Source organism: Nicotiana tabacum, chromosome 10 (genome assembly GCF_000715075.1).
Source record: "Nicotiana tabacum cultivar K326 chromosome 10, ASM71507v2, whole genome shotgun sequence".
Lineage (NCBI taxonomy): Eukaryota > Viridiplantae > Streptophyta > Magnoliopsida > Solanales > Solanaceae > Nicotiana > Nicotiana tabacum.
The window spans coordinates 3,378,835-3,402,740 of NC_134089.1; the positions used below are offsets into that span (position 1 = coordinate 3,378,835).

The following is a 23,906-nucleotide window of genomic DNA, read 5'->3' on the forward strand; positions in this document are numbered from 1 at the left end:
TGATTTTACTTTTAGACATAGGGTCTCCACTCCCTTATCTCTTTTCCCCAATGATACATAATCCTAACTTTTATTTCTTTTAATAATGAAGTAATATAGAATTTTGGTTACAAATAACTCACAAAATGTTTCTAGTAAAAACTGGGGCAGAAAAATTTCGTTCGTTTCGTTTGTTTTGATTTCTGATGCAGGTTGTACCTTAAAGTACTGGGTTCGAGACAACCAAAAGAAGAGGGCTCGATCCAGAATAAAAGAAAAGAAGAAAAAAGAAAAGTTAAACTCAAAGTACAGAAGCGGAGAAGATATGGACTACTCAAAATAAGATTGAAGTCACCAGTTTGCATGTCCCGTCTTAATCCGAAAAAGATGAAGAAGATTGAACCAGCACCTGCAGCTAACAAGCATCAAGATCCAGAACAGAGTCTGCAAGATCAAGTTTCAAAAGACTTATAAATCAGAATCTTGTAACTCGTAGCTGATAGGTTTAATTATTTTTCTTCATTTTTACTTTGGTGTAATAAGGAACCAGGCAGTAGTAACCGCAGTAACCGTAGTGAAATTACAGCTTTCCGGTAGTCCCAGCTACCAAAACTTCCAAAACTATACTAACCTGATTCCTTTATAGCCAAGGATATGTAGGCAACCTTTGAAGCAAGGTTCGGTCAAAGTTTTGCAAATGCTTCCTATGGAGTATCGAAACGGGTAAAATGTGTTCGTGACTGCTCACTTTGTCTTTGCCGGAAAACTCTTCATGTTTCCGAGCAAAGAGGGGCAGCTGTGAGCATGTAATTTTTATCCCATTAAAATATTCCTATAAAATTAATAAATAAATCTATTTATTTTAGATTTTTTTAAGGATTTTTTGGCATTTATTTGGTATTATTTGCATTTTAGTTTCATCTTTTTTTTTTATTATTTTTAAAGTTCTGAAAAACTAACAAAAAATATTTCAACCTTCATCGTCTTGCATTATTAGGTTTTTAATTTAATTTAATGCCTAATTACAAAATTTAATTACTTCATTAAAAGAAAATCACAAAAAAAATTGTTTGTGATATTTTTTTAGTTTTAGTATTAAATTAGTAATTTTTCCTTTTTAAATTTAAGATTGACTAATTATGTAAATAATACAAATAGATAATTCATTAAATTTTATAAATTAAGATAATTTAGTACTTAATTTAGGATTTATTTAAATTAATTAGTTTTTAAAATTAAGAAAAAGGGGGTCTTGGCTGAATTGGGCCAATTTAAACTAGCCCAAACCTCAAACGTTAGCCCAAATATCCAAGCCCAACCCCCTTTGAACCGGTCCGCCCCCTCTAAAGACCAAACGGCGCCGTTTAGGCGACAATCAATCCAGGTCGTTGATCTTCGAATGATCTAACGGCCCCGGAACTCCCTCCCTCCACCACCTAAGTATAAACCATTCACCCCCCCCCCCCACAATTTCCAAACTCCCCCACTCTCTCACATCTCTCTCAATTGTCCAATTAAAATTATCCTCTTTGCCCTAATTTTATCTTCTTAGCTTAGCTTTTATCTTTTCTCTTTACTGTTTTATTGGCTGCTACAACATTCGAGGACATGATCAGTTGGTTAAATTTTAGGTCAATCTTCCTAAGAGCTGTTAAATTTAATATGTAGTTCGTCAAACTTAATGTATGTAATTTAGTTTTACACCGACTGATCTTAACATCTTTCCAAGCCTGCATTTTCATAACCTTTATAAATTCGTATTTCTTCGATGAGAATATAAAGAAATCAAATAATTTTTTAGTTTTTTTCTCAATGATATCTAGAAAAAGACTGAATTAGTTGGTAACGAAATTATTTAGTTATAAATAAAGGATTAAGGATTTAAAATTACATATAGTGTTAGTGTGAAAATTTGTTAAACCGCTGATGTATTTTAACATGTTATAAAATATAATAATGTCTTAATTTCCAGCTTATAATCCTACGTACCTTTTTTGTGACTGGTTATTTGTATAAAGAATTTTTTATGGTAAAAATTCTTTTACACTATCGACATATAAAGTTAAAACTCATAAACAAAACATCACCGAGCGAAAAGATTTTGCGGCGGTTTATGATTTGATGCGATGCAAAAATCAGCAATGAACTCAAAATTCCCAAAGGTAACATTGGTAACATGACAACTAATTAATACATCAATTTATATAGCAACGGCATAATTTTGCCAATTAAAACATGTACATAACGGGAAATGACAGTTCTTCCCATTTGGACAATTTATCAAACACTTGGAAGATATCAATTTGGAGGCAGATCATGACCAAATGCAACTTCCCCAATCTTTCTCGTCTTAGGAACGCATACGCATATATGGAAAACACAAATAGCTTGGTCTTCACATAAATCATCGCAATCCTCGACATAATGACAGTGGTGTATAGCAGCCACCTTAAAGGATGGAGTATTTGCAACTGCATATTGAAAGTTATTGAAACAAAGTCGTTATTTCACATTCTAAATGAGGAATATGGTCAGTAAAGATTCATAACAAATACTAAGTGTTGTTAGAAGCGAACTCAGGATTCAAAAGTGGAGGAAGGTACATGAGCGAACTGTTCGACCAGTACCCCCATCGGACTTTGGATCCTAAAGGTTCCAAGTAAAATATATGATCGTTTTTAACATATACAGACTTATATGTTCAAAAATTTCGCCGAAATTATTAGGGTCCGATAAACCCCTCTTCTCCAAGCATAGGTCCACCTCAGAGTGTTGTAGTTGTAGAACATAATGTTGTCCGACTTAATGAGAAGGACTATAGTTAACTCCAATTTATTTAAGATTAAAGCGTAACTGTTGTTGTTGTTATTAAAATTAAATAACCTTTCTAGTATTCTGAAAGAAAAAAGTACTATAAGTCACAATAAAGTTTGACTCTTGTGCTCTAAAGTACGTCAATTAAAATAGAACGGAGGGAGTATATCTTTATGCATTCAAAGTTTTTTCATATATAAAGAGAAACAAACCTAGGGTGATTAGCAACAAGGCAATCAACAATGGAGACTTCATAAGAGCCTTGGCCATATTTTATCTCTACTACTGCACTTTTTAAAGAAGACTAACTTTTGTATGATTTGAAGCAAAGATCTTATTTAGGCATATTATATAGTGGTAAAGTCAAAGACTACTTCAGATTAATGTAATCTCTTGAAAATGTTATTAAGTAAATTAGCGGTCATATTTCATATTATACCAAATTATCTCACCTTATGGGACCGAACTTGGTCAACAATTTTTTTTTACCCAATTTGACCATTACATATGCCAATAAAGCTAACTAATTAATGACATTAGCTGTCATGCTAATCTAATGAACGATTACTAAATGGGTGTATGGGTTGGAATTCTATGTTTTGTTTGGGTGTTAGTTATTTTATGTGGTCCAAAAATATAAAAAAGTCCATGTAGATGGCTAAGTCAACTTTCTACCGGAAAAAGTAATAAATCCGATTGAATAATCATCAGTCGATTAGGATAATTTATTGACTTTCTTGTTATTACAAATGGAAAAAAAAAAAGTGATTTTACTCCATAATTTCAGATAATTCAGTAACCGCCTAACAAGGATCAATTCCCAAAAGCAACCAGATTCATAAAAGTACAGTTGAATACTGCGTATTAAACTTGTCGACACAATTTTTTTGATATTAACATTAACTGTGGTTATATCGAGCTCTGCGTTACTTACGTACTCCGTCCTTTCCACTTTAAGTGATTTTTTTGATTATTTTCACACATATTAAGAAATTCACCTTTTAACATTAATTAACATATAATTGACCATATTAACCTTAATTTGTTCATTGGAAATACAACAAATACTCTTAGGCTCTTTACTTCAAGGGTAGCTTTGCAAAAAAAAGTTAATTCTTTCTTGATATTTAAAAAAAATCAAATATTATGGACCACAAAAAAAGGTCAAAATTAATTAAAGTGGACCGGATGGAGTATTAGAGTTGCCGATGAATATTTCTTAGCGCTGTGGTCCCTGGAAAATGCTCAATAAACCCCAGTACTACTACTGAAATTGCTAATATACATACATAAACTATGAGGGGTTAACCACAAATAGTGTACACATGACATGATAAATTACTAATAATACAAGCTTACAATCTACATCCTCCTGTGAGGTTATTCAAACAGACGATAAATCAATCTGTTGACAGCGTACCAGCCCGGCCGTTCCTCCATAGCATAGCCATCTCTCACTGCCTCTGTTCATATTCCATCTTACCCGATTGATCGATACATCTTTGGGAGGCAATTCTTCAAGTTTCTCTCTCAATCTTGTTGGTTCTTCTTCATTGCATATAAGAGCACAATCTGATGCTTTCGGTTTCTTGCTCGTGGTTTTTGTTTTTGCTTTGGATGCCTGTTTACTCTTCTGAGCCACTAACTCGTCATCTGATCCTCCTTCAACGTTCGGATCATTGCCATAACATAGAGCTGCATGATGACGCGATGAACATGCTCAGAATGGGTATCATGGAGTTAAAAATTTATAATTGAGGTGGGTAAATGAAAATCAGTTGAGCAGTTCAACATATTACCCAGAGGCTGTTCATCTGATTGCTCCATCGCTCGTTTCTCCTGATTTGGGACTGAATTGACACCATGTGGAAATCTTGAGATGGTATCGCGCCACTGTTTCCCTGAGTAGAACGTTCGAAAGGGAGAATTTGGCACTGGAGTAACGACGCTGATACCTGATTCATCCTCGGAAAATGATCCACAGAGAAAATGTGGGGTGCGATTCCTCACAGCATCATTCTCCATTCTGCTAGTCAGCTGAGTATAATGGTAATATAAATAAGGTCTCTAATTGGACAAGCATACAGTTTACCTCTCAAGAAGTACATATTCTAAGTTTTCTTAACATGCTGATACAGATAGAGATACAGAAGCTCGTCAAACACAACATATGTTCAAAGGCAATCACATCGAGCATTATCATTCAAGAAAAATGCCATTGAATGAACGAGCTACATTGAATACTCAGAGAAACGGGCTGCCATGAGAAACTTGCTACCGCAGCTGTTAAAGTTAGCACATTGTATCGGGAGTTAATTCACAGACAGCGAAGCATTTGGATATTCTACACAAACACGAGTCTAATGTTGGCAGTACACCATGCCTTTTCAGACCGGTCAAGTGCTTTATTGACGGTGCAGACTCTCATACAGAATTGTCTTCTTTAAATGCAAGAGCAGAGAAACTTGAAACAGCAACTTCTAAGATATTAATTGGTGATAAATCGAAGGTTCAAAAGTTGGAAGAGTTAAAGGATTCCACTAGGGTCGGTCAATGAAGATGCCAAAAAGCTGTGCCATCAAAGAATATGAGCGCATTACGGAAAATAATCGAAGTGAGATACAATAAACAGAGAAAGACGTGTTCACTTTGTGAAGATGTTAAAAAAAATCGTGACTAATCAGGTGGTTTATAGAGAGAATTGGACAAGAGTGGTCGAAAGTTGCAGGAGACCAGTTGTTATTCAAGAGATGATGCATAAAATGTCTGCTGTATAGCTTTTCTATCCCTTTTCCAGACATCTACGACCACAGTAACAATGTCGACCAGAGCCTTCCAAATATTCGATATAGAGAAGAATATAGCAGGAAAAACCATAAGAAGAACAGATTTAACAAAAAATCATCTTAACCAGTACACACCTGAAACCGAACAGCTGTACCATCTGCCCCACAATATGCAACCAGGCCTAGAGCTCGCAAAAAATTTAAGAAAAGGGTAATGTATCAGGCTGGATTACAAGAAAATAAGTTAAGAGTTCAATGAAAATGTAACTTTATTTATCAATATAAAATATGTATTTCAGAAAGCACAACACCCTCGGTCTTAGAATTAAGCTGATCCTTCGTCTTCATCCAAGCTGTGCTGCTATGCATAGAGAGTTGAGACTGCACTCCCTTCTTTTCTAACCCCTCCTTGGTCCCCCTTATTGAAAACATAAAGAGCAAGTTGTAGACAGAAAGCTCATGAAACAGAATAAACTGTCCCTTGCTTTCTCCAAAACTTTCAGATGGAAGCTTCATGAAACAGTAACCCCCACCCCACCCCACCCCAAAAAAAAAAACTCACAGGAATTCAGTGTCATTATGAAAACGCTTGTCTGATCATTCACGAATATCTCGTTTTTACTTTTGACACTACGTAAATCTATGTAAACTGTAAGATCATTGCAGATAGAAAAGATGCAGAGCTTTCAAAAGTTGAAACCTGTTACTCGGGAAGCTTGCACATTCCATATCGCAAGTAGAGACCGAGAGAAACTATGGAATCCCTGCTGTTTAGTCCCAACTAAAAAGTTTCCTGTGACAGGTACATCATATGCAGCCTTCGGCAAGCTAAGGATCTTTAGTGTCCCATCATCACATGATATTATAATACATCTATGAACATTAACAAATGCAATTTGAGAGAAAGACGTCAAAAGCAGATATCTAAATCAAATTTGTTAGACGGGGTATGCTCATACCTTGGCTCTGGCAACCAATCCACACTGCATATATTAACTCCCTGGCCTACATTATACTCCCGCAAAGGATGGAAGGGATCCCTGTAAGATATATAAGGTACGATATTATGTGTGTGTGTCTGTGTGTGTATATGTATAAAGGCAAATGCAACAACTGATATAGGCTTTGCATCCTAAAAGTTGCTTGAAAGTCCCGTAGTAAAATCAATCCAACTGGCAACTCTAGATGTCATATAGCATTGTTGATCATTGTGTTCCAACAACATTTGTCTTATGATACTACTTAGGAAAAGAAGCAAAAAGCATCCTTCACTACTCTCCCAATCTGAGGATAAACAATTTTTAAACAGTCGGCACTCCATATCAATTGCTATCAGCATGTGAGAGGAGAAAAAAATAAAGATTTTTCATTAGAAACTGCAGCAAAGCAATATAAAACAGATCTAATCCCATTACCGAGTACTGCTTGAGCCTGTACGACATATTGTTCACAAAAGTATGATGAGCCCTAGGATTTAACATACAGCATATAATGCCAAAATAAAGCTTAAATGTATATAACATTAATTAAAAGCAAACATAAAATTTTAAAATATGTCTCTTCAAGGAAAATTGATGCACAATAAATCATGGCAAAAAAAAAAACTTGCAAGTCCTTTATTTAGAAAGCATTGATGTTCAAGATACTAAGAAGACTGAGACAACAACAACAACAACCCAGTATAATCCCACTTAGTGGGGTCTGGGGAGGGTAGTGTGTACGCAGACCTTACCCCTACCCTGGGGTAGAGAGGCTGTTTCCAAATAGACCCCGGCATCCTTCCCTCCAAGAACTTCTCACCTTGCTCTTGGGGAGACTCGAACTCACAACCTCTTGGTTGGAAGTGGAGGTTGCTTACCATCAGAGCAAACCCCTCTTGTCAACTAAGAAGACTGAGAGTGGGGAGAAATACAGCAGAATGTGTATGGATTACTTCGAATCGTTATGAATCTTTTTCTGCTTATTGCTGTTCTTTCAGCAGGCAGAAATAAAAGGGTATAATTACCAAGGGAAAAAATCAAAATGAGACTATCAAAGGACGTAAAGATATAGAAACAGGCTTACCGTAAGTCCCAAAATTTCAGCCCCTTGTGACCAGCTGTGATGATAACAGTTGCACTCCCAGAATCACTGCATACAACATTGTACCAAGTAGGTCAATAAACAAACCAGACAAAATACAAGAGAAGCTTAGACAGTTGCTACAATCCCAATATGTTAATCATACTGTTGAATAAACTGCAATTCTTGAAGCAATAAGAAAACAGTTGGCCGTGAAAGATACACACCACAACAAACCCCGTACGCTGACTCACCCTTCAATTTTCTTATCTCAACTTATGTTAAAACAAATTACATGCCATCATAACTAAGTAGCTACCAACTTCACCAGTTACAGAATATTGCAATTGATGCCTCTTGAAGAAAAATTAAAGACAAGTATAGGTAGATGCACAAGGCACGGTTAATCCAAATGATGCACCCAAAGCAACATGTCCTTTATTTTAGAGAAGGTACCATATAGATTTCTTTTGGAGAAGACATAGAGAAATCATAGCACTGAATACATTTAGCACCACTAACCTTTGAAACGGTGCCCAGGAAAGAGCCCGAATAGGAACTGTATCTGCACTGAAGCAAAGCAAAGGCCTTGTGTCTGCAGGCAAAACGACTGTAACATGAAATCACAATTGTACAAAAAGCATTAACCAAGGAGGTATAGTGATAATATGACTTGAGAAAAGTCTTTTGAGAAGGATTCAAACTTTAAGCATAAAACAGCATTAAAGTCATGTTGCATACATGACCTGAACTAGAAAAAGTAAAAACAAGAATAGGCGAACAAAATAGCCACCTCATTAAGTTGAATCTCATGAAACCAACAAAAAACGCAATGCAGAGGGTAATTAATACCTTTAGATGAATTATTGGCTGAAAACTTCCACAAGGCAACCTATCCAAAAGCACCTATTAGTTTCACAGTGCTATACAAGGAATAAAAGTCCAGTGAACTTGTCCCTAACTCTCGACCTTTTATAAGTGCTCAGAACTCATTTTAATTTGAACAGGATATTGGTTAGAGATGACGAGATTATTATAATTGCAGCAGCATCACTTCAAGTGTATGAAATAAGTGCAAGACATATCGAACAAACTGACTCTAAATTTAAGATATGAAACAGGTACTGGGGTACAGATAGAATACAACGTTGCCTCTAGAACGATTTTGAAAAAGCAAAGGGAAACAAAAATTAAATTAGAACCAGTACCACTCCATCATGATATCCAGCGAGAATCATATCATGCGGAGGTGAAGCAGACCACTCCACTGTTAAGGGAATGCTACAAGAGAGATGGAAACAACGAGAGGTTAATTTAAGAAAGAATGAAAGATCATATGAAGGAGAAAAAGAAATAAACTTTACAGTAATAAACAAGTTGCATTCTCAGGACAAAATTAAACTTGTAATATGGACAATTCCAAAATTAAGAAGCTATGCCCAATACCCAATACAGGCATTATAAGATGAAATTATGGGAATGGAAGAGTACTAGCAGGTGTGGTTATGCACATATCATACAAGATGACAAAGTTAATAGTGCAGAAAGCTCAACTAATATAGAGAGATGCTGCTCGTCTACTGTGAAGTTGAATACTTATCTAAGTGCCAACTTTGAAGTCTACAACCCATATCCATTCACACTATGGTGAATAACGCAAAATCTATTCGAATGGTACTGTACAAAGCATTTTCCTGATCTTAGTTCACCACGTGACACATAATCCCAGCTTCGTCAAGACAGGGATCATTAACTAGTCTACAACTCATAAAGAATGGAATGCAAATGCAGAAAGTAAAACTTATTAAGAAATCATATTGTCAAATCATAGTAAATATGTCACAGCAAATTCATTTTTAATCATCAAACAGAATAGAAAGAACAATTGAACTACTACCTCTGCCGATCACCACACTTCAGCATTGAACATCTGAATACAGGTTGCAATTTCAAGAAACGAGGGTCAGTGCCCTTCTTTTGAACAGAAGGATAAAAAACTTTAATTATATGAGGAAAAGGAACCTCCCACCTGCATTAGATAATGAGGGTTATGAAGATTGCAGAATCGCACAACATTGAAGACCAGGGTACTTATGGTGGGAGAAAGATGCAATGCAAGAAGCTGTACGAAACTAAAAGAAGTAATAACGAGAAAGAACAAGGTGTGGGAACAATCATGACTGACTACACAAGGTATGAAAATAATCATGACTGACTATACAAGTTATGAAGACAATCATTACTGATTATACTTCCATGTATACAACAACCCAGTATAATCCCACATGTGGGGTTTGGGAAGGGTAGTGTGTATGCAGACCTTACCTCTATCCTAGGTGGTAGAGAGGCTATTTCCAAAAGACCCTCGGCACAAGGAGATGAAAAAGTGGCAATGGAACAGTAACAACAACATACGTCAATAAGACATATACTTCCATGTATGATTAATAAATTGGTCCACTTAATGGTGAAAGCGGAGGTGTAACTGCATCGAAGTGATTTCTCAAGCTAATAATTCTTAGGCCTTGAACATTTGAGAAACTACTCCAAGCTGATCCTCCTTGGCACTATTCAACATCCATGTGTCTTAGTTGATTAATCAATTGAAACTGCAATAGAATAAGTCAAGCCCACACCAATTCTAGCCCATAGACTCTGCAGCTAGGAACTCTAGTCCGAATTTTATGGCCCACTGTAGTATCATTTTCTTTAAAGGTAAAGTACTTATATTAAAAGAATAGTACCAAGAAGTATGACCTACTGTAGTATTTAAATTGAAATTCATAATCATGTTTCATAAACATATTTCTCTTTAGTAATATTAACTTTGTCAATTGAAATTGCAACTTTCCAAAGCTATCAAGTCTATTCTGTGACTTTCACAGTCAATGGGTTTGGATTGCATCAAGTGGATTCATTCTATTCTAAATCACACCAGGAATGCAGAGCAAAATAAAGATTATCTATGAAAGTTTAACACAAGTGCAAAATGTTTAAAGGGAGAACTTACACTTCTAAAGCTCCATTTCCCAATATCACAGCAAGATAACCCATTCTATGTGTGGAGACATCCCAGTGATTTAAAGGCCTCCATTTAACATCCCTTGCTACTTTTCCATTGTGAGCTAAACATAATACCAGTCTAGGTAGAGAAACATCTGTTGGTATTTGTTGAATTACATGAGAACCATTCTCATCAAACTGTGATGAAACAATGCCATGGCTATCAGGTGTTTGGGACATGTTGAGAGATTCTTTATCCACATCTTGTGTTAGCAAATCCGAGGAAGAATCATGGGTTTGGTTTTCCGTCCTTTCTTTTTCTTTCTTTCTTTTCTTTGCGGTGGCACCACTCTTATTAGACCCAGCTGAAACAAGACCACTGCTAGCATATGTCTGGGAACTCACAACTGGAGACTCTTCAGCAATATATTGTGTTAGCGGAATCACACCAGAATTCTCGGTTTGACCTTTTGATCTTGCCTTGTTTCTCATGCCTCTCCTATTTGAAGCAGTAAGCTGAGAATCTAGAGATGCCACAACAATGGATCTTTCTTGATTTTGCCCCAAATCTTCTCGGGCTTTCTTCCTATTTTCACAAGACAAATCTACAGAAAGTTCTGTTGATTGCTGCGGGTACTCTATAGCAAGAGGTTGTAAATTGTGGTCATCACAATCTCTATCACCTAGAGATTCAGTTATAGGCTTCTTTCTCGGTCTTCCTCTTGGTTTTCGAGGTCCAGATGTTTCTCCTTTATCTGCTTCATTTTTTGTCCAATTTCGATTTCTCTTTTTGTTACCCTGAGCTAACAAATCTTCTTTCAAAATTAAATCTTTTTGAATGAGATCTAACAGACACCATATCTGAATTACACCTCTGCCTGTAAGTGGGGCACCAATCTTGCTGTATGATGAATCAGGAGGATAAGAAGCAATTGCGACAAACTACAGAATCAATTGAAAAGGCAAGAAATCAATATGGATCATATCTGAGCAAGCATGTTTGATATAGCTAAAAGAAGAGCAGATAAAGACATGATCTTTCTCGATAAAGCAAATCAAACATGAGACACTCTGTAACAGAGTAAGTATAAAATGGAACCCAAAATAATTACGTTTCACTGATTAAGTTGATTTCATTTCCTTCCCCCTCTCTATGACACTCCATTGGGGAGATAAGACTGCTCCAGATATTATAACTTTTGATGACTAAACCAATGTATTAAATGACACACCGAAAACAGCTGCATTTCCATAAAGCTTTTTAAAACAATTAAAGATAGGAAGAATCAAACAACTCAGCGACAAATGCTACAGTAAGCAAAAAATTGCTGTGCTCCTGTAACTCGAAGATAGGATCTTTCATTTGTTCCCTGCTCTTTATACAAATTTTCTATTACATTGTTACCTTTAACATGTTTCTTGACAAATCAAGATTAGCTTTCATTCTTCCTAGTAACCAATTGCATCTCAAATAAACAATGATGAATGCGGAATGTCTGCTCAGAATAATCAAGTTTCAGTGACAGATTCCATTATACAATTCATACTGGACATAGAAGTCATGTACAAGTAGAAGCAATTAGTATTCTCTCTAGACCAAAAGAGAAGGTACCCGAAAAGGAATTGGAGATGGCACAGACTTATCCATTTGACATCTCAGTTTTTTTTAAGGAAGATAAAGAAGGATAAAAAAGTAGATTTATAAGAGAGGTACCTCACTATTGATAGGAGCATCCTTATTTTCATAAGCTCGGGGACACCAGTCCATTCCCCACACTAGACCTCCAACATACATTACAAAGTCTTTGCTGCAAAAGATACAATGTAGACAACAGTCTAAAGTATTTCGGAAACCAATCTATAATAAATTGATCAATGTATAACCAAAAACACATCGAAGTCTTGTCCAAAAATTTAAGAGATCACCAAGGACACTCTATCACAGAACAATCATGAGAAAATGGAAGCACGCATGCACCGCACACGTACCAAACCAGAACAAATGCCACTAATAAACCATCTGCCATATAAACTTTATAGAATAGCTTGAGCTAATTGCCACACGCTGAACAAAAAAACAGTGAGGAAAAGAATAACACCAGTCCTACCACACACAATGGAAAGAATACTTAATTATACCTGTGAAAAGAGAGGGAAGAAGAGAGAACACTTTTATTGACTCATTAAATATAATCTACAAGAAGAGCTCCTTATGTAGAAGTTTAAGGTTATATGCAATGTAGTCAGAAGTTATATTCTACTCCTAACAAAGTGAGTAAATACTTATCAATGCTGAATATTCTACGGTATCCTAGTTATGAAATATTAATTGAAAGCAAAATATTCTAAAGTATCCTTAGAGAATATTATGATATATCCATATCATCATGCTTGAGCCCACTTTTTTGTCAATTTAGATACATATAATATCATTAATTCGCTTGAATTTCAACATGCTCCCCCAAACTCAATACGGTGAAACAACTTAAATTTGCAAATAACTAGAATGTGAAGTCTAGCAGAGGCAGATCCAAGATTTAAATTAAATCGGTTCAACTTTTTTTTATTGAACTCATTGTACTATTAAAATTATGGGTTCATATCTAATATTTGTTGAGATTTTAATAAATTTTTACATATATAACTATACTCCGTGTCAAAAGTTATGGGTTCAGATGAACCCGTAGCCAAAAAGGCTACCTCCGCCTCCGAAGTCTAGGATATGGAATCAACTTCTATCTCTTTGTCGCTGTCGTGAGACAAAATTAACTGTTATTGGTACCCACGAGAAGGAGGATAAGAAACTTTTTTCTTCAAAACAGTGACTGGAAATTCAGTGTTCAGCATCGGATTCAATAACCAACACCCACATCCTGATAGCATGAAAGAAAAAAGAATCAGATTTTTTGGAACAGTTACTAATAAGTCATTGTTCAATAAATAGACTCAATAACCAACTCTAGTACTATGGAACAATGAGAGAAGAAGACTTCTGAAACAGTGACCGGAAATTTGTCGGTCAACAGAAGGAATTGTTTTGATTGAAAAGCCACAGGAGCAACGGCTGGAATTGCGGATAAAAGAGGTGGTACTGCCGAAAAGACTACTGGAATGAATTTTTTGCCGCCGAATTGTCACCAGAAGAGGCATAGCGCCACCAGCAGTGCTGTCGAAATGGTCACCGGAGAAGGCACGGATTGGTATTAAACATATAAAAGAAAGAAAGCTATAGAGGGTGGATGCATCAGCCTACCTGCCATTAGGTGGAAGCTACGTAAATCTTTACCAAGATGATAACTTTATATTGACTGATGACATAGCAATGTGTACACTAAGAGCTCCATATATTATAAAATCGCCTATGGTGCAGATATTTCCTCTTTTTACTCCCGGCATCGTGGTGATGCACTCAAAATATGGCCATTAGATACTACTCTTGGCAGTATGGTGGAATCGGCATTGCAAGGAAAGTTCGAGATACAAAATCAGCTGATACTTTCAACCATAAAAGCAAGATCATTGACCCCTCATATGAGCTCATTCTGAATGGAGAAACATAAACTCCAGTTAATTCACTAACATAATTTGGTTTCCACTAACTTCAAATCCAGGATTTAAGCTCTATGAGTTCAACCTTTAAGGTTTTAGCATTGAACTCATTGTATTTTTAAAGTTAAGGGTTCATAGCTACTATTTGTTGCATTTTTAGTGAATTTTTTACACATAAAATTTGCTCCGTGTTGAAAGTGCTGGGTTCAGATGAACCCGATGCGGCAATGCTGCATCCACCTCTGACCCTTAACATCTGAATCCTGTAAATCTCAACCTTTTGTAGCTTATTTGACATGCAAACTAGGAGAAAAACAAAAATAGCTCCACAAAAATTCAATGTCAGGTAATATACAACAACAACAACTAAGCCTCAATCTTGAACAAGTTGGGGTCAGCTATATTAATATTATACCAATATTATACAAAAATAAAATAATAACTCAGCCTACCTCGATTCTCGAGGAACTGGCTGCTCATTCACCAACTGCTTCTGCAACAAAATCAACATTTTATTTTTTCTTAATACATAAACTAAACTTATCTCATCAAACTAACACCACCAAAAAATATATATATATATTCAGCTAAATATCTCACAAAATGTACCTTGGGAACTTCCGCTGAAGAAAATTGAGGCAAACTTATTTCGCCAATCACATTAATTCCATTAGAACTCTCATTCTCGCAAGCAAATTTAGCTTCTCTTACTTCGTACTTGAGATCTTTCCATTCTCTGCATGTTACGAGATCAAAAAAATTACGAAAAAGCAACAAAATTTTAACGTGACAAAATTTCAAAAGTAATTTTTTGAAATTACTTTAAGAATGTGATGGAGGAAGCTAATCGATTAATCTCAGCTTGATCGGAATCATCAATTTCAGGTACGCCGGTGAGCTTAGAAATTGTATCAATTGCTTTGAAGTGATTCTCTACTGAATAATCGAACAATGAGACTGAAATTCTCGACGGAGACTCGCCGGAAACTTTCTCAGCGGCCGGAGAAGGCTCGATTCCCATGGATTTCGGATTTTATTTTTTTGTAATTTGTTTTTTGTACGTTAATTGGATAGAATCAGTGGAAAAAGCGCGCGAGAAAGAGAAAACGGCGTAAGGAGTTTGGGATTTTCTCTGCTGGGAATCGAACCCTCGTTTCTAATATAGCGAGGGCTGTGACTTGTGAGAAGTAGGAAGCTGGGAATTTCGTTAACTGACTATGTTGTACTTTTTGCTATTGATTTTGTACAATTTACTACATAGGTTTCAGGCAGTAATGAACTGGCCAAATTATGGGCAAAAATAGCATGGGCTAGCCAGTTTTCGGACTGGTAATTTAAAAAAAATCAGCAATTGCAAAGTTATTAAAAAATAATCACTATTTTGCTGTAACACGGAAGTTCCAGCATAATATACTGGGAATTGGTGCATCTGTGTATGAACTTCCAGCATATTATGTTGGAACTCTAACACGCGTAAAGTTTCAACATAATATACTGGAGATTGGAGCACCTGTGTATGAACTTCCAGCATATTATCATACAGGAGCTCTAGTATATTATGCTGGAATTCCAGTAGAATTCCAGTATATTATACTGGAACTCCAGCATAATATACTGATACTTATGATGGAACTCCAGTGTAATATATTGGAGTTCCAGTATATTATGTTGGAATTTCAGTATATTATGACGGAGTATTTTTCGAATTTTGAACAGTGTATTCGTTCAGATTTATCTTTACATGAAAAGTAGTTAAATTTCGATTACTTTTGAAATTGTGGCTATTTTTCAATACCACTTATAAAACTGGCTATTTTTTAATTTCTCCCCCAAATTATGGCATGTTATTTAAAGTTTAGTCACTTTTTAGAAATTCTGTATAAAAATTGCCACTTTTTTAATACAAATTACAAGTATAATCTGATGTAGACTGTATTTAGTATAGAAATAGCTAAAATAGCCAAGCCCATTTGCATCTATACCTAGTTTTTGGGTCACCTTTTAACTTATATTCGCTTTGAAAAAAAATTACAAGTGTACCCACTTTTCGCGTAACTTCAGACATACGGGCCTGAAGTAGTAAAGGCAATCACGCAAACTTCAGTTCATAGTGCAATGACAAACTTCAGTTCAATAAAACTATAGCATGTTTTGGCTGAAGTTTTTGTTTTGTAATTTCTGAAGCTGAAGTTTGTTTTGTAATTGCTGAAGCATTCTAGGAGCTGAAGTTTGTTTTGTAATTGCTGAACTTCAGCATTCTAGGAGCTGAAGTTATTTTTGTATTTGCTGAACTTCAGCATTCTAGGAGCTGGAGTTTTTGTTTATATTTGCTGAACCTCAGCATGCTTAGGAGCTGAAGTTTTTGTTTATATTTGTTGAACTTCAGCATGCTTAGGAGCTCTTACAAAATTAAATTACAACAACGAAGGAGAAGAAGACAAAAAATCTTAGGATTACTGTCATTAGACTCCCGTATGGATTATGGGTTGACATAATCTTGAAGGAATATAAGAAATGTTATCAGAAGTCTAACATACATAAATTATGAGAATATCTGGCTTAGTTTTAAGATTGAGTCCTATTGTGGGAGGCGTGCAAAATATTGAGACTTCTATTACAGTAGCTCCGTCGAAGAAGAAGAAGAAGAAGAAGAAGAAGAAGAAGAAGAAGAAGAAGAAGAAGAAGAAGAAGAAAACGAAGGAGAAGGAGAAAGAGGCCTAAAGTTGTTTAGAAAGTGGATACAAGTTAAAAAAATTAAAAAATGGGTATAGGTTAAATGTGGGCGACCAAATAAGACGGCCCGTACAATTTTTACTAATTGAAAGATCTAATTGGACCACCATCTTTTGTGAAAATTAGTTAGTGTAGCCACTTTTTGTGTTGGTTAATAGAGTTTAGCCGGTATTTAATTTATAATTAAAAATAGTTATTTTTTAATTCGGAGATAAAATTTATAGAAAAATACCCTACTTAAAATATGATAGAACTACATGAATAACTACTGAACTTTAAACATTTATAAGTTAAAAATCAAGATTTGTTTCTTGAGTTATAAACTCTCTACTAAAATCCCAGTATCGTATGTTGCGAATCATGTTTGAAACTGAGTTTGAACTCTAACATACGATGCTGGAGCTTTGCCTTTAGAAGTTTCGAAATTCTTTTGAACTCCAGTATAGTGTGTTGGACTTGTTCCATGTCTTAGTTGGGGGTATTTTTGTCCGAAACGTTTTTTCGTGTAAAAGTAGTGGCTAAATGCTAATTATTAACAGCTAATACCTTTTTAAATATTGGCTAAAACTCTAATATCAATGGTCAAAAGTGGCTATTTTCTAATTTCTCTAAACCCCGCCTTAACGGCCACGTGAGTCGTAATAACTTCACCTTAGACTTTAAACTGAACCATACTAATCTAACATGTGACATAATTAATAGCAAGATTGAATCTTGCGAAAAATTATTCTCTTTTGAGATTTCTCGTACCTTTTTAATAATTTTTTCTCTATTTCCTCCTTTTTTATTTTGAATATGTGGAGATTTTAATTATCATATGGTTATTTACTCAATCTTTTTCTCTTTGATTTTTAATATGGGACGTCATGAAAAATTTCGGCTTGTCAAATTAAAAACCCCATTTTGAAGAGAGATCAAACAATAGTACACTACGGAATATGCCGGATTTCCAACAATACACTTCAAGATCAAACTAATAGTCTGTTTGGTCAAATTTCGAGGAGGCTGAAAGTACTTATGTACCTAAAGAAAAATGTTTTTTTAGAGAGAAGATTGCTTATTTACCACGACTTGGGTAGTAATACGTATAAACAACTTATGCACAAGCTTCAACCAGAGAAAGATAAGTAATACAATTATAGTCAAACATCTCTATAACGAAATCGTTTGTCCCGATATTTTTTATGGTTATAGAGAACATAAAATATAAGATAATATGAAAAATCGGTTCCAGAAAACCTTAGCCATTATAGTGAAATGTTATAGGAAGGTTGTTATAAAAAAAAAAGAGGTTTAACTGTTTTACGAACCAAACTGAGTCCATGCAGTAAGGACTGCAAATAGAATGATCCAAATGACCAGCTTCTTCTTCTTCATAATATATATAGCCAGAAATTTTGTACAACACAATAAGTGGGGAAAATAAAAGTTACATAAGAAAGTAGAATCACATCGAAGGAAATCAGATATGTCATCCCATAAAAAGCCAATTTGGCCAAAAAGGGGGGAAATATGTGCCTATTGAATGGTACAATTTGCCCACAAAAAAAAAAGGAAAACAAACAAACAAAAAAACTTACATTTATCAACAAGCAAAAACAAGTTTTAATCAAGATAAAGTTTTCTTGAGGCTGCAGGGATTAGTAGTAGAACAATTTTCTCTTACAAACACTGGTAAACCGCCACGAAACGAGGCGGTAAGACCAGGAGAGAATCGAGGAGTGTGGTGTGATGGATGAACTAATTCGACATGAAATCGTCGGAGAAATGAGAGAGCCACACTTTTAATCTCAACAAGAGCCATTTCTTTCCCCAAACAAACCCTAAGTCCAGCTTGAAATACTGGATACTTAAAAGGATTTTCTTGAAAAAAAACACCATCTTTATTAATCCATCTTTCTGGCTTGAATTCCAAAGAATCAGAACCCCATAATTCCTGCATTCTTCCCATAGCGTAAGGATAATAAGTAACCCTAGTTCCTTTCTTGATAAAAGTCCCATCAGGCAAAAAATCATCTTCCAAACAAAACTTTGAATCAAATTGTATTGGAGGGAAAAGTCTCATACTCTCATAAACTGTTGCTTGTAAATAATGAAGCTCTCTCATTTGTTCACAATCTGTGATCTCGTGGTTTTTACCAATAACTTTATCAGCTTCGTCTCTAATTTTTTCAACCACTTGTGGATGTCTCGCGACTAGCCAAAAGAAACTTGTTAATGCAGATGCAACCGTGTCGCGACCAGCTAAAAGAAAGCTAATCACAATATCTCTCAAATAAGTTTCATTGGCTATAGTTCCCATAAATCTTGATAAAAGATCTTTATGATTCGAAAACCCTAATTTTCGCCTTTGTCTAATAACTTCTTGAGCTAGTATATTGATCGTTTTGATGGCTTTTTTCAACTTCTTTTCACTCCCTATATTCAACAATCTTTTAATCTTCCAAATAATTGGAGACATATGCATTGCTCTTTCAGCTGATAATTGTGATGCTAAGTCAAAAGAGAGAGCAAATTCTGAGATTGGTAAAGACAATTCTAAACTCTTTGGATCCAATCCAAAGGAAAATCTACAAATACTATCAAAAGAAAATCTCCTAAAAACATCTTGTAAATCCAAAATCTCATCTTTATTAGCTACACAAGCTAATAATGGGAGAAGCCTTTGTTGAATCTCATTATGTATAACTTCAAATGCATATGATCTTATTGAACTTCGTCCAAGTTCAAGACTAGCCATTTTCCTTTGAAATTTCCATAAATCTCCATCTACATTGAATATACCTCTACCAAGAAAATCACCTAAAATTGTAGAAAACGTTTTCCCTTTTGGGAAATTCTCAAATCTTGTTTTGAGCATATACTCGACGTTTTCAGGATTCGCGGTGATTGTATTGCCAAGAACATGTATATGAATTGTTCTAGTTGGAGATTCTTTAAGAAGAAGAGTATACCAATCACATAAATTGGTGAATTTAGAAGACCAACTAGCTGAAATATAAGAGTTGCAAATTTCACATTTACACCAAAACTTTAGTCTTAGTATATAGCAAAGGATAAAAAATAAGAAGAAAAAAGAGATGGTAAAGAGAAACAAGATAAAGAAATAAGGAGAGGCCATGGATAAATGGATGAAAAATGGATGAAAATAGAAAGATGATGGAGAATAGAAAACCAGTGGGAGAGGAAGAGGAGTTATAACTTGATCTCCAATATTGTAATAAGAATACATTTTATATATAAATTACACATACTTTAATATATGATACAACAGCATATTATATTAAAAGGTCCATTCTATGTTCTCCACCTACAACAACAACCGCCCAATATAATCCCACTTAGTGAGGTCTGAAAAGGGTAGTATGTACGCAGACCTTACTCCTACCCTAGGATAGAGAGACTGTTTCCAAATAGACCCTCGGCATCTTTCCCTCCTTGCTCTTGGGGAGACTGTTCCACCTACTAGTCTATAAAAGACTCCTACCTCATAGAATGAGTAGAGTTTATCTTCTAAAAACAATGTTGTTGGTTGGAAAATCTAGATTATTCTAGGTGATTCCACTGAAGTGTGCTGGACTATTGGGTTGATGACAAAGTAAAATATTTTACATTATTTGCTCACCTAAAATATATCTATAAGCATAGGCGAACGCACACTATAGGGAGAGGGGTCACTGGCACCCTGAAACTTTAGCAAAAACTCGATATATACTTATAAATATCTTTAAAAAAATAATCAAATATTAGCATAGATCCCCGTATCAATTTTTATGAGCAGTGATAAATTTATATTAAATGTCATGACGCTCCTGTGACCGCGAATCTTGCTTCCGCCTTGTATGTTCATAATAGTAAGATTGTAACTTAAAAAATAAGACATATTGAAATATAATGATAATGTAAAAGTTAAACCGTACTATATAAGCAATAAGAGGCATCTTTTATATGAAATAGTACTAATTAATGGAAGTTTGCACAACAACCACTCCAACTTCCCACTCTCATACACCCATATTAATTCAAGCACATGCTATTATTCTTCATTAATAGGATTATAACCTAAGGTTTTGTGGAAAAATATTAGGCAGTACAATCATTTCTAGATGGGAGCATTTTCTCATGTTCCTTAAAGTTAATAATATATCCTTAAAAAGTCAAGCAAAGTACTATTATTTATACTTTTCCATTTTAGATGAGCTTCAGTTTTTTTCTAATCAATTTTTCTACAAGGAAGTATTTATATAGTGTACTTGATTTATCAATGACTAAGAGCTAGTGGGTAATATCTAACTTTCTAGAATGCTTATTAGATCTAATAACTATTATAAAAATGAAATTTACCTACGAACTTCGTCACTAATCTATCGCTAAATCGCTCATAATTAACTAACAAAAATTTTTTATAATCAGTTGTTAATTCGTCGCTAAGTAGGAATAGCAATAAATTTTACTGTTTAGCTACATAATTTGTCTGTCATTAAATATATTCCTGTTTTTAAGTAATGCTGCTTGGTGGGCCGGACCGGACCGGGCCCGCGGTCCTAACGGGCCTAAAGGGCCTGGTGGTCCTGAGAAGACTGTGACGGGCCGGTCTTCATATATTAGCCTACGAGCCCGGGACCGTCAGCCGGGCCTGGCGGGCCCAACGGCTATTTTTTTTTTTTAAAAAAAAATTGTTTTTAAAATTCTCCAATGGCCATATTTAAAATCTAGCCGTTTGGGCTGACAATTTGACCGTTTTTAAGTTTAGGAAATGGCCATTTGACCCCCAAACTTTATTTTAACCCCAAATTTTATATAATTACACTTTTTCCATTTATCAACTATAAATACCCCCTCATTCTTTCATTTTTATTCACCAATTCATCAATATCTCTCAATCTCTCTACTACAATTACTTAATTTATTGTTGAAATTTCGTGAAAAATTGTGAAGTTGTTGAATTGAAGTTTTCAAGTGTTCAACGATTTTCAATTTTCAAGAAGTTGTTCGGCAATTCGGTAAACTCGTTTCAACTCTTACGTTTTAAGAATATATTTTTGTGTGGTTTAGTTTGCATAATTATAATTAATATGGCATTTTCTTTGAAAAAAATATTTGGTAAAGGAAAAGATAAAACCGGTGAAAGTAGTGGCCAACCAACTACCCTTCCCCCGGCTCCCCGACCTAGAAAAGATAAGCAAGTTGAAAGTAGTCGCCAACCTAGACGTCCTCCTCCTTCCGTAATTCTTGATAGTGATCACCCTTGTTTTCAATTTACCGATAGTGAATTTTGCCATAATGTTGCACCAGGTGAAACATTAGATGATGAAATTATGAATGCTCTTTATCCTAATGAAACTATCTTAGAAAATAATGAGGAAAATGAGGATGATGATGAAACTCAAGCACCGGATTTAGATGATACACCTACTAGTCCTCTTAATAACCCAACTGATGCACCGGCCGACCCACCTGTAGAAACTCTTACTTTTAATAGAGAACCTGCTAAACGCCTAGAAACATCATTAGTTTGGAATTTTTTTACTCAAGTAAGAGAACAAAATAAGGCTAAGTGTAAAACTTGTGGGAAATTAATGTAGCATAAATATACTGGAGACCGTAGCGGCACAGGTAGTTTGACTAGGCACATAAAAACACACCCTAGAGATAAGGCTAGATTTTTACAAATGAAAGCGCAGCTAGAGGGGACAAGTGTAGATTCTGCGGTTAACCCTAGTACAGGTTCAAATCTAGTTCAACCAGGAATTAACACTGTCACCGGATGTATTTTATATTACGATCCAAATAGAAATCGTGAAGAATTAGCAAAATGACTACAAGAAAATATATAAGAGAATATATATACATAACATACAATATATACTACAAAAAAATATATAAAAGAATATATATACATAAGATACAATATATATACTACAAGAAAATATATAAGAGAATATATATTCATAAGATACAATATATACTACAAAAAAATATATAAGAGAATATATATACATAACATACAATATATACTACAAGAAAATATATAAGAGAATATATATACATAACATACAATATATACTACAAGAAAATATATAAGTAATAAGTTATAATATATATACATAAGATACAATATATATACTACAAGACAATATATTATGCATGACAATTTAGTGTTTTACTATTATTTTGTTATTTTTCTTTTTCGTCAAGCACTTTAATAATTAGATCTACATATATACTACATATATATTTTTAATGTAGCCATGATACTACAAGAAATTGCCTTTAAAAAAAACCGCTAGGCCCGCGAAGCCCACGAGCCCGGCCCGTTTAGCCCAGGACCATATGGGCTTAGGCCCGTCACGGGCCGGTTCTTAGCCCACGAAGCCCGGAACCGCCAGAGCCCAGGCCCACAAAGCCCGGCCCGTTTGGCCCACGAATGCCCGGGCCCGGCCCAGAATACAACCCTATTTTTAAGTAGTACGAATAACTTCTTTGTTTTCTACCTGCTATTTGATACTCGTATTGAAATTTGACTAAATACAAATTCGCACCGAAAATTTTTACATCGGAGGTAGAAAGCATCCTAACAAAGACTACTTCAAATTCAAATTTGACACCTCTAGTTAAGGGCGGCGGAATATTTACCACGCGTCACAATTATACGAACAACTTGCAATAATGAAAATGACGTTGTCCAATTGATCAAATTGACATGAGAAGTCGATGTTGTTGGTACAAAATTCCATGCAAATTTCGTAGCTGTTGCATGTGAATGTAAAAATATATAATTATAATAGAGTTTCTCTTATCTATAGCTACTTTAATGAGTACTATTATTGTTCTTTTCATTCTTTCACATGTTGGAAATATTTGTGGGCATGCTAAGCCATCCAGTAAGATTCGATAAGTTATTAGCTAGTATGATTTCAATCAAAAGTATAATAAAAGACAATTACACTTTATAGGATACTGTTTAAGTTTGTACTTTTT

The 23,906-nt window shown here is 35.0% G+C and overlaps 2 protein-coding genes and 1 long non-coding RNA gene across 6 annotated transcripts; all 3 read right to left on the reverse strand.

The window, feature by feature from the left end:
* Window positions 1-2,163: 2,163 nt before the first annotated feature.
* LOC107770970 (uncharacterized) lies at window positions 2,164-3,172 on the reverse strand. The gene is made up of 2 exons (XR_001644717.2): window positions 3,006-3,172; window positions 2,164-2,450 (listed from the first exon to the last, which is right to left on the reverse strand). It is a non-coding gene; the product is annotated as an uncharacterized LOC107770970 (long non-coding RNA).
* Window positions 3,173-4,055: 883 nt separating this feature from the next.
* On the reverse strand, window positions 4,056-15,352 carry LOC107770968 (uncharacterized). Of its 4 annotated transcripts, none has more exons than XM_016590294.2 (15): window positions 15,014-15,352; window positions 14,802-14,928; window positions 14,645-14,685; window positions 12,358-12,451; window positions 10,651-11,585; window positions 9,538-9,669; window positions 8,849-8,921; window positions 8,493-8,532; window positions 8,163-8,235; window positions 7,644-7,709; window positions 6,539-6,619; window positions 6,280-6,452; window positions 5,715-5,761; window positions 4,593-4,830; window positions 4,056-4,488 (listed from the first exon to the last, which is right to left on the reverse strand). In XM_016590294.2, the coding sequence occupies exons 1-15, from the start codon at window positions 15,211-15,213 to the stop codon at window positions 4,178-4,180; spliced, it is 2,631 nt and encodes an 876-aa protein (XP_016445780.1). In that variant the 5' UTR covers window positions 15,214-15,352; the 3' UTR covers window positions 4,056-4,177. The 4 variants fall into 4 exon arrangements, with proteins under 4 accessions (XP_016445780.1, XP_075078590.1, XP_016445781.1 ...); XM_075222489.1 differs by having other exon boundaries at window positions 8,163-8,250; XM_016590295.2 differs by lacking the exon at window positions 9,538-9,669.
* A 2,919-nt stretch (window positions 15,353-18,271) lies between these two features.
* Window positions 18,272-20,172, reverse strand: LOC107770969 (cytochrome P450 94C1-like). The gene has a single exon (XM_016590297.2). The coding sequence runs from the start codon at window positions 20,155-20,157 to the stop codon at window positions 18,535-18,537; it is 1,623 nt and encodes a 540-aa protein (XP_016445783.2). The 5' UTR covers window positions 20,158-20,172; the 3' UTR covers window positions 18,272-18,534.
* Between the last annotated feature and the right edge of the window lie 3,734 nt (window positions 20,173-23,906).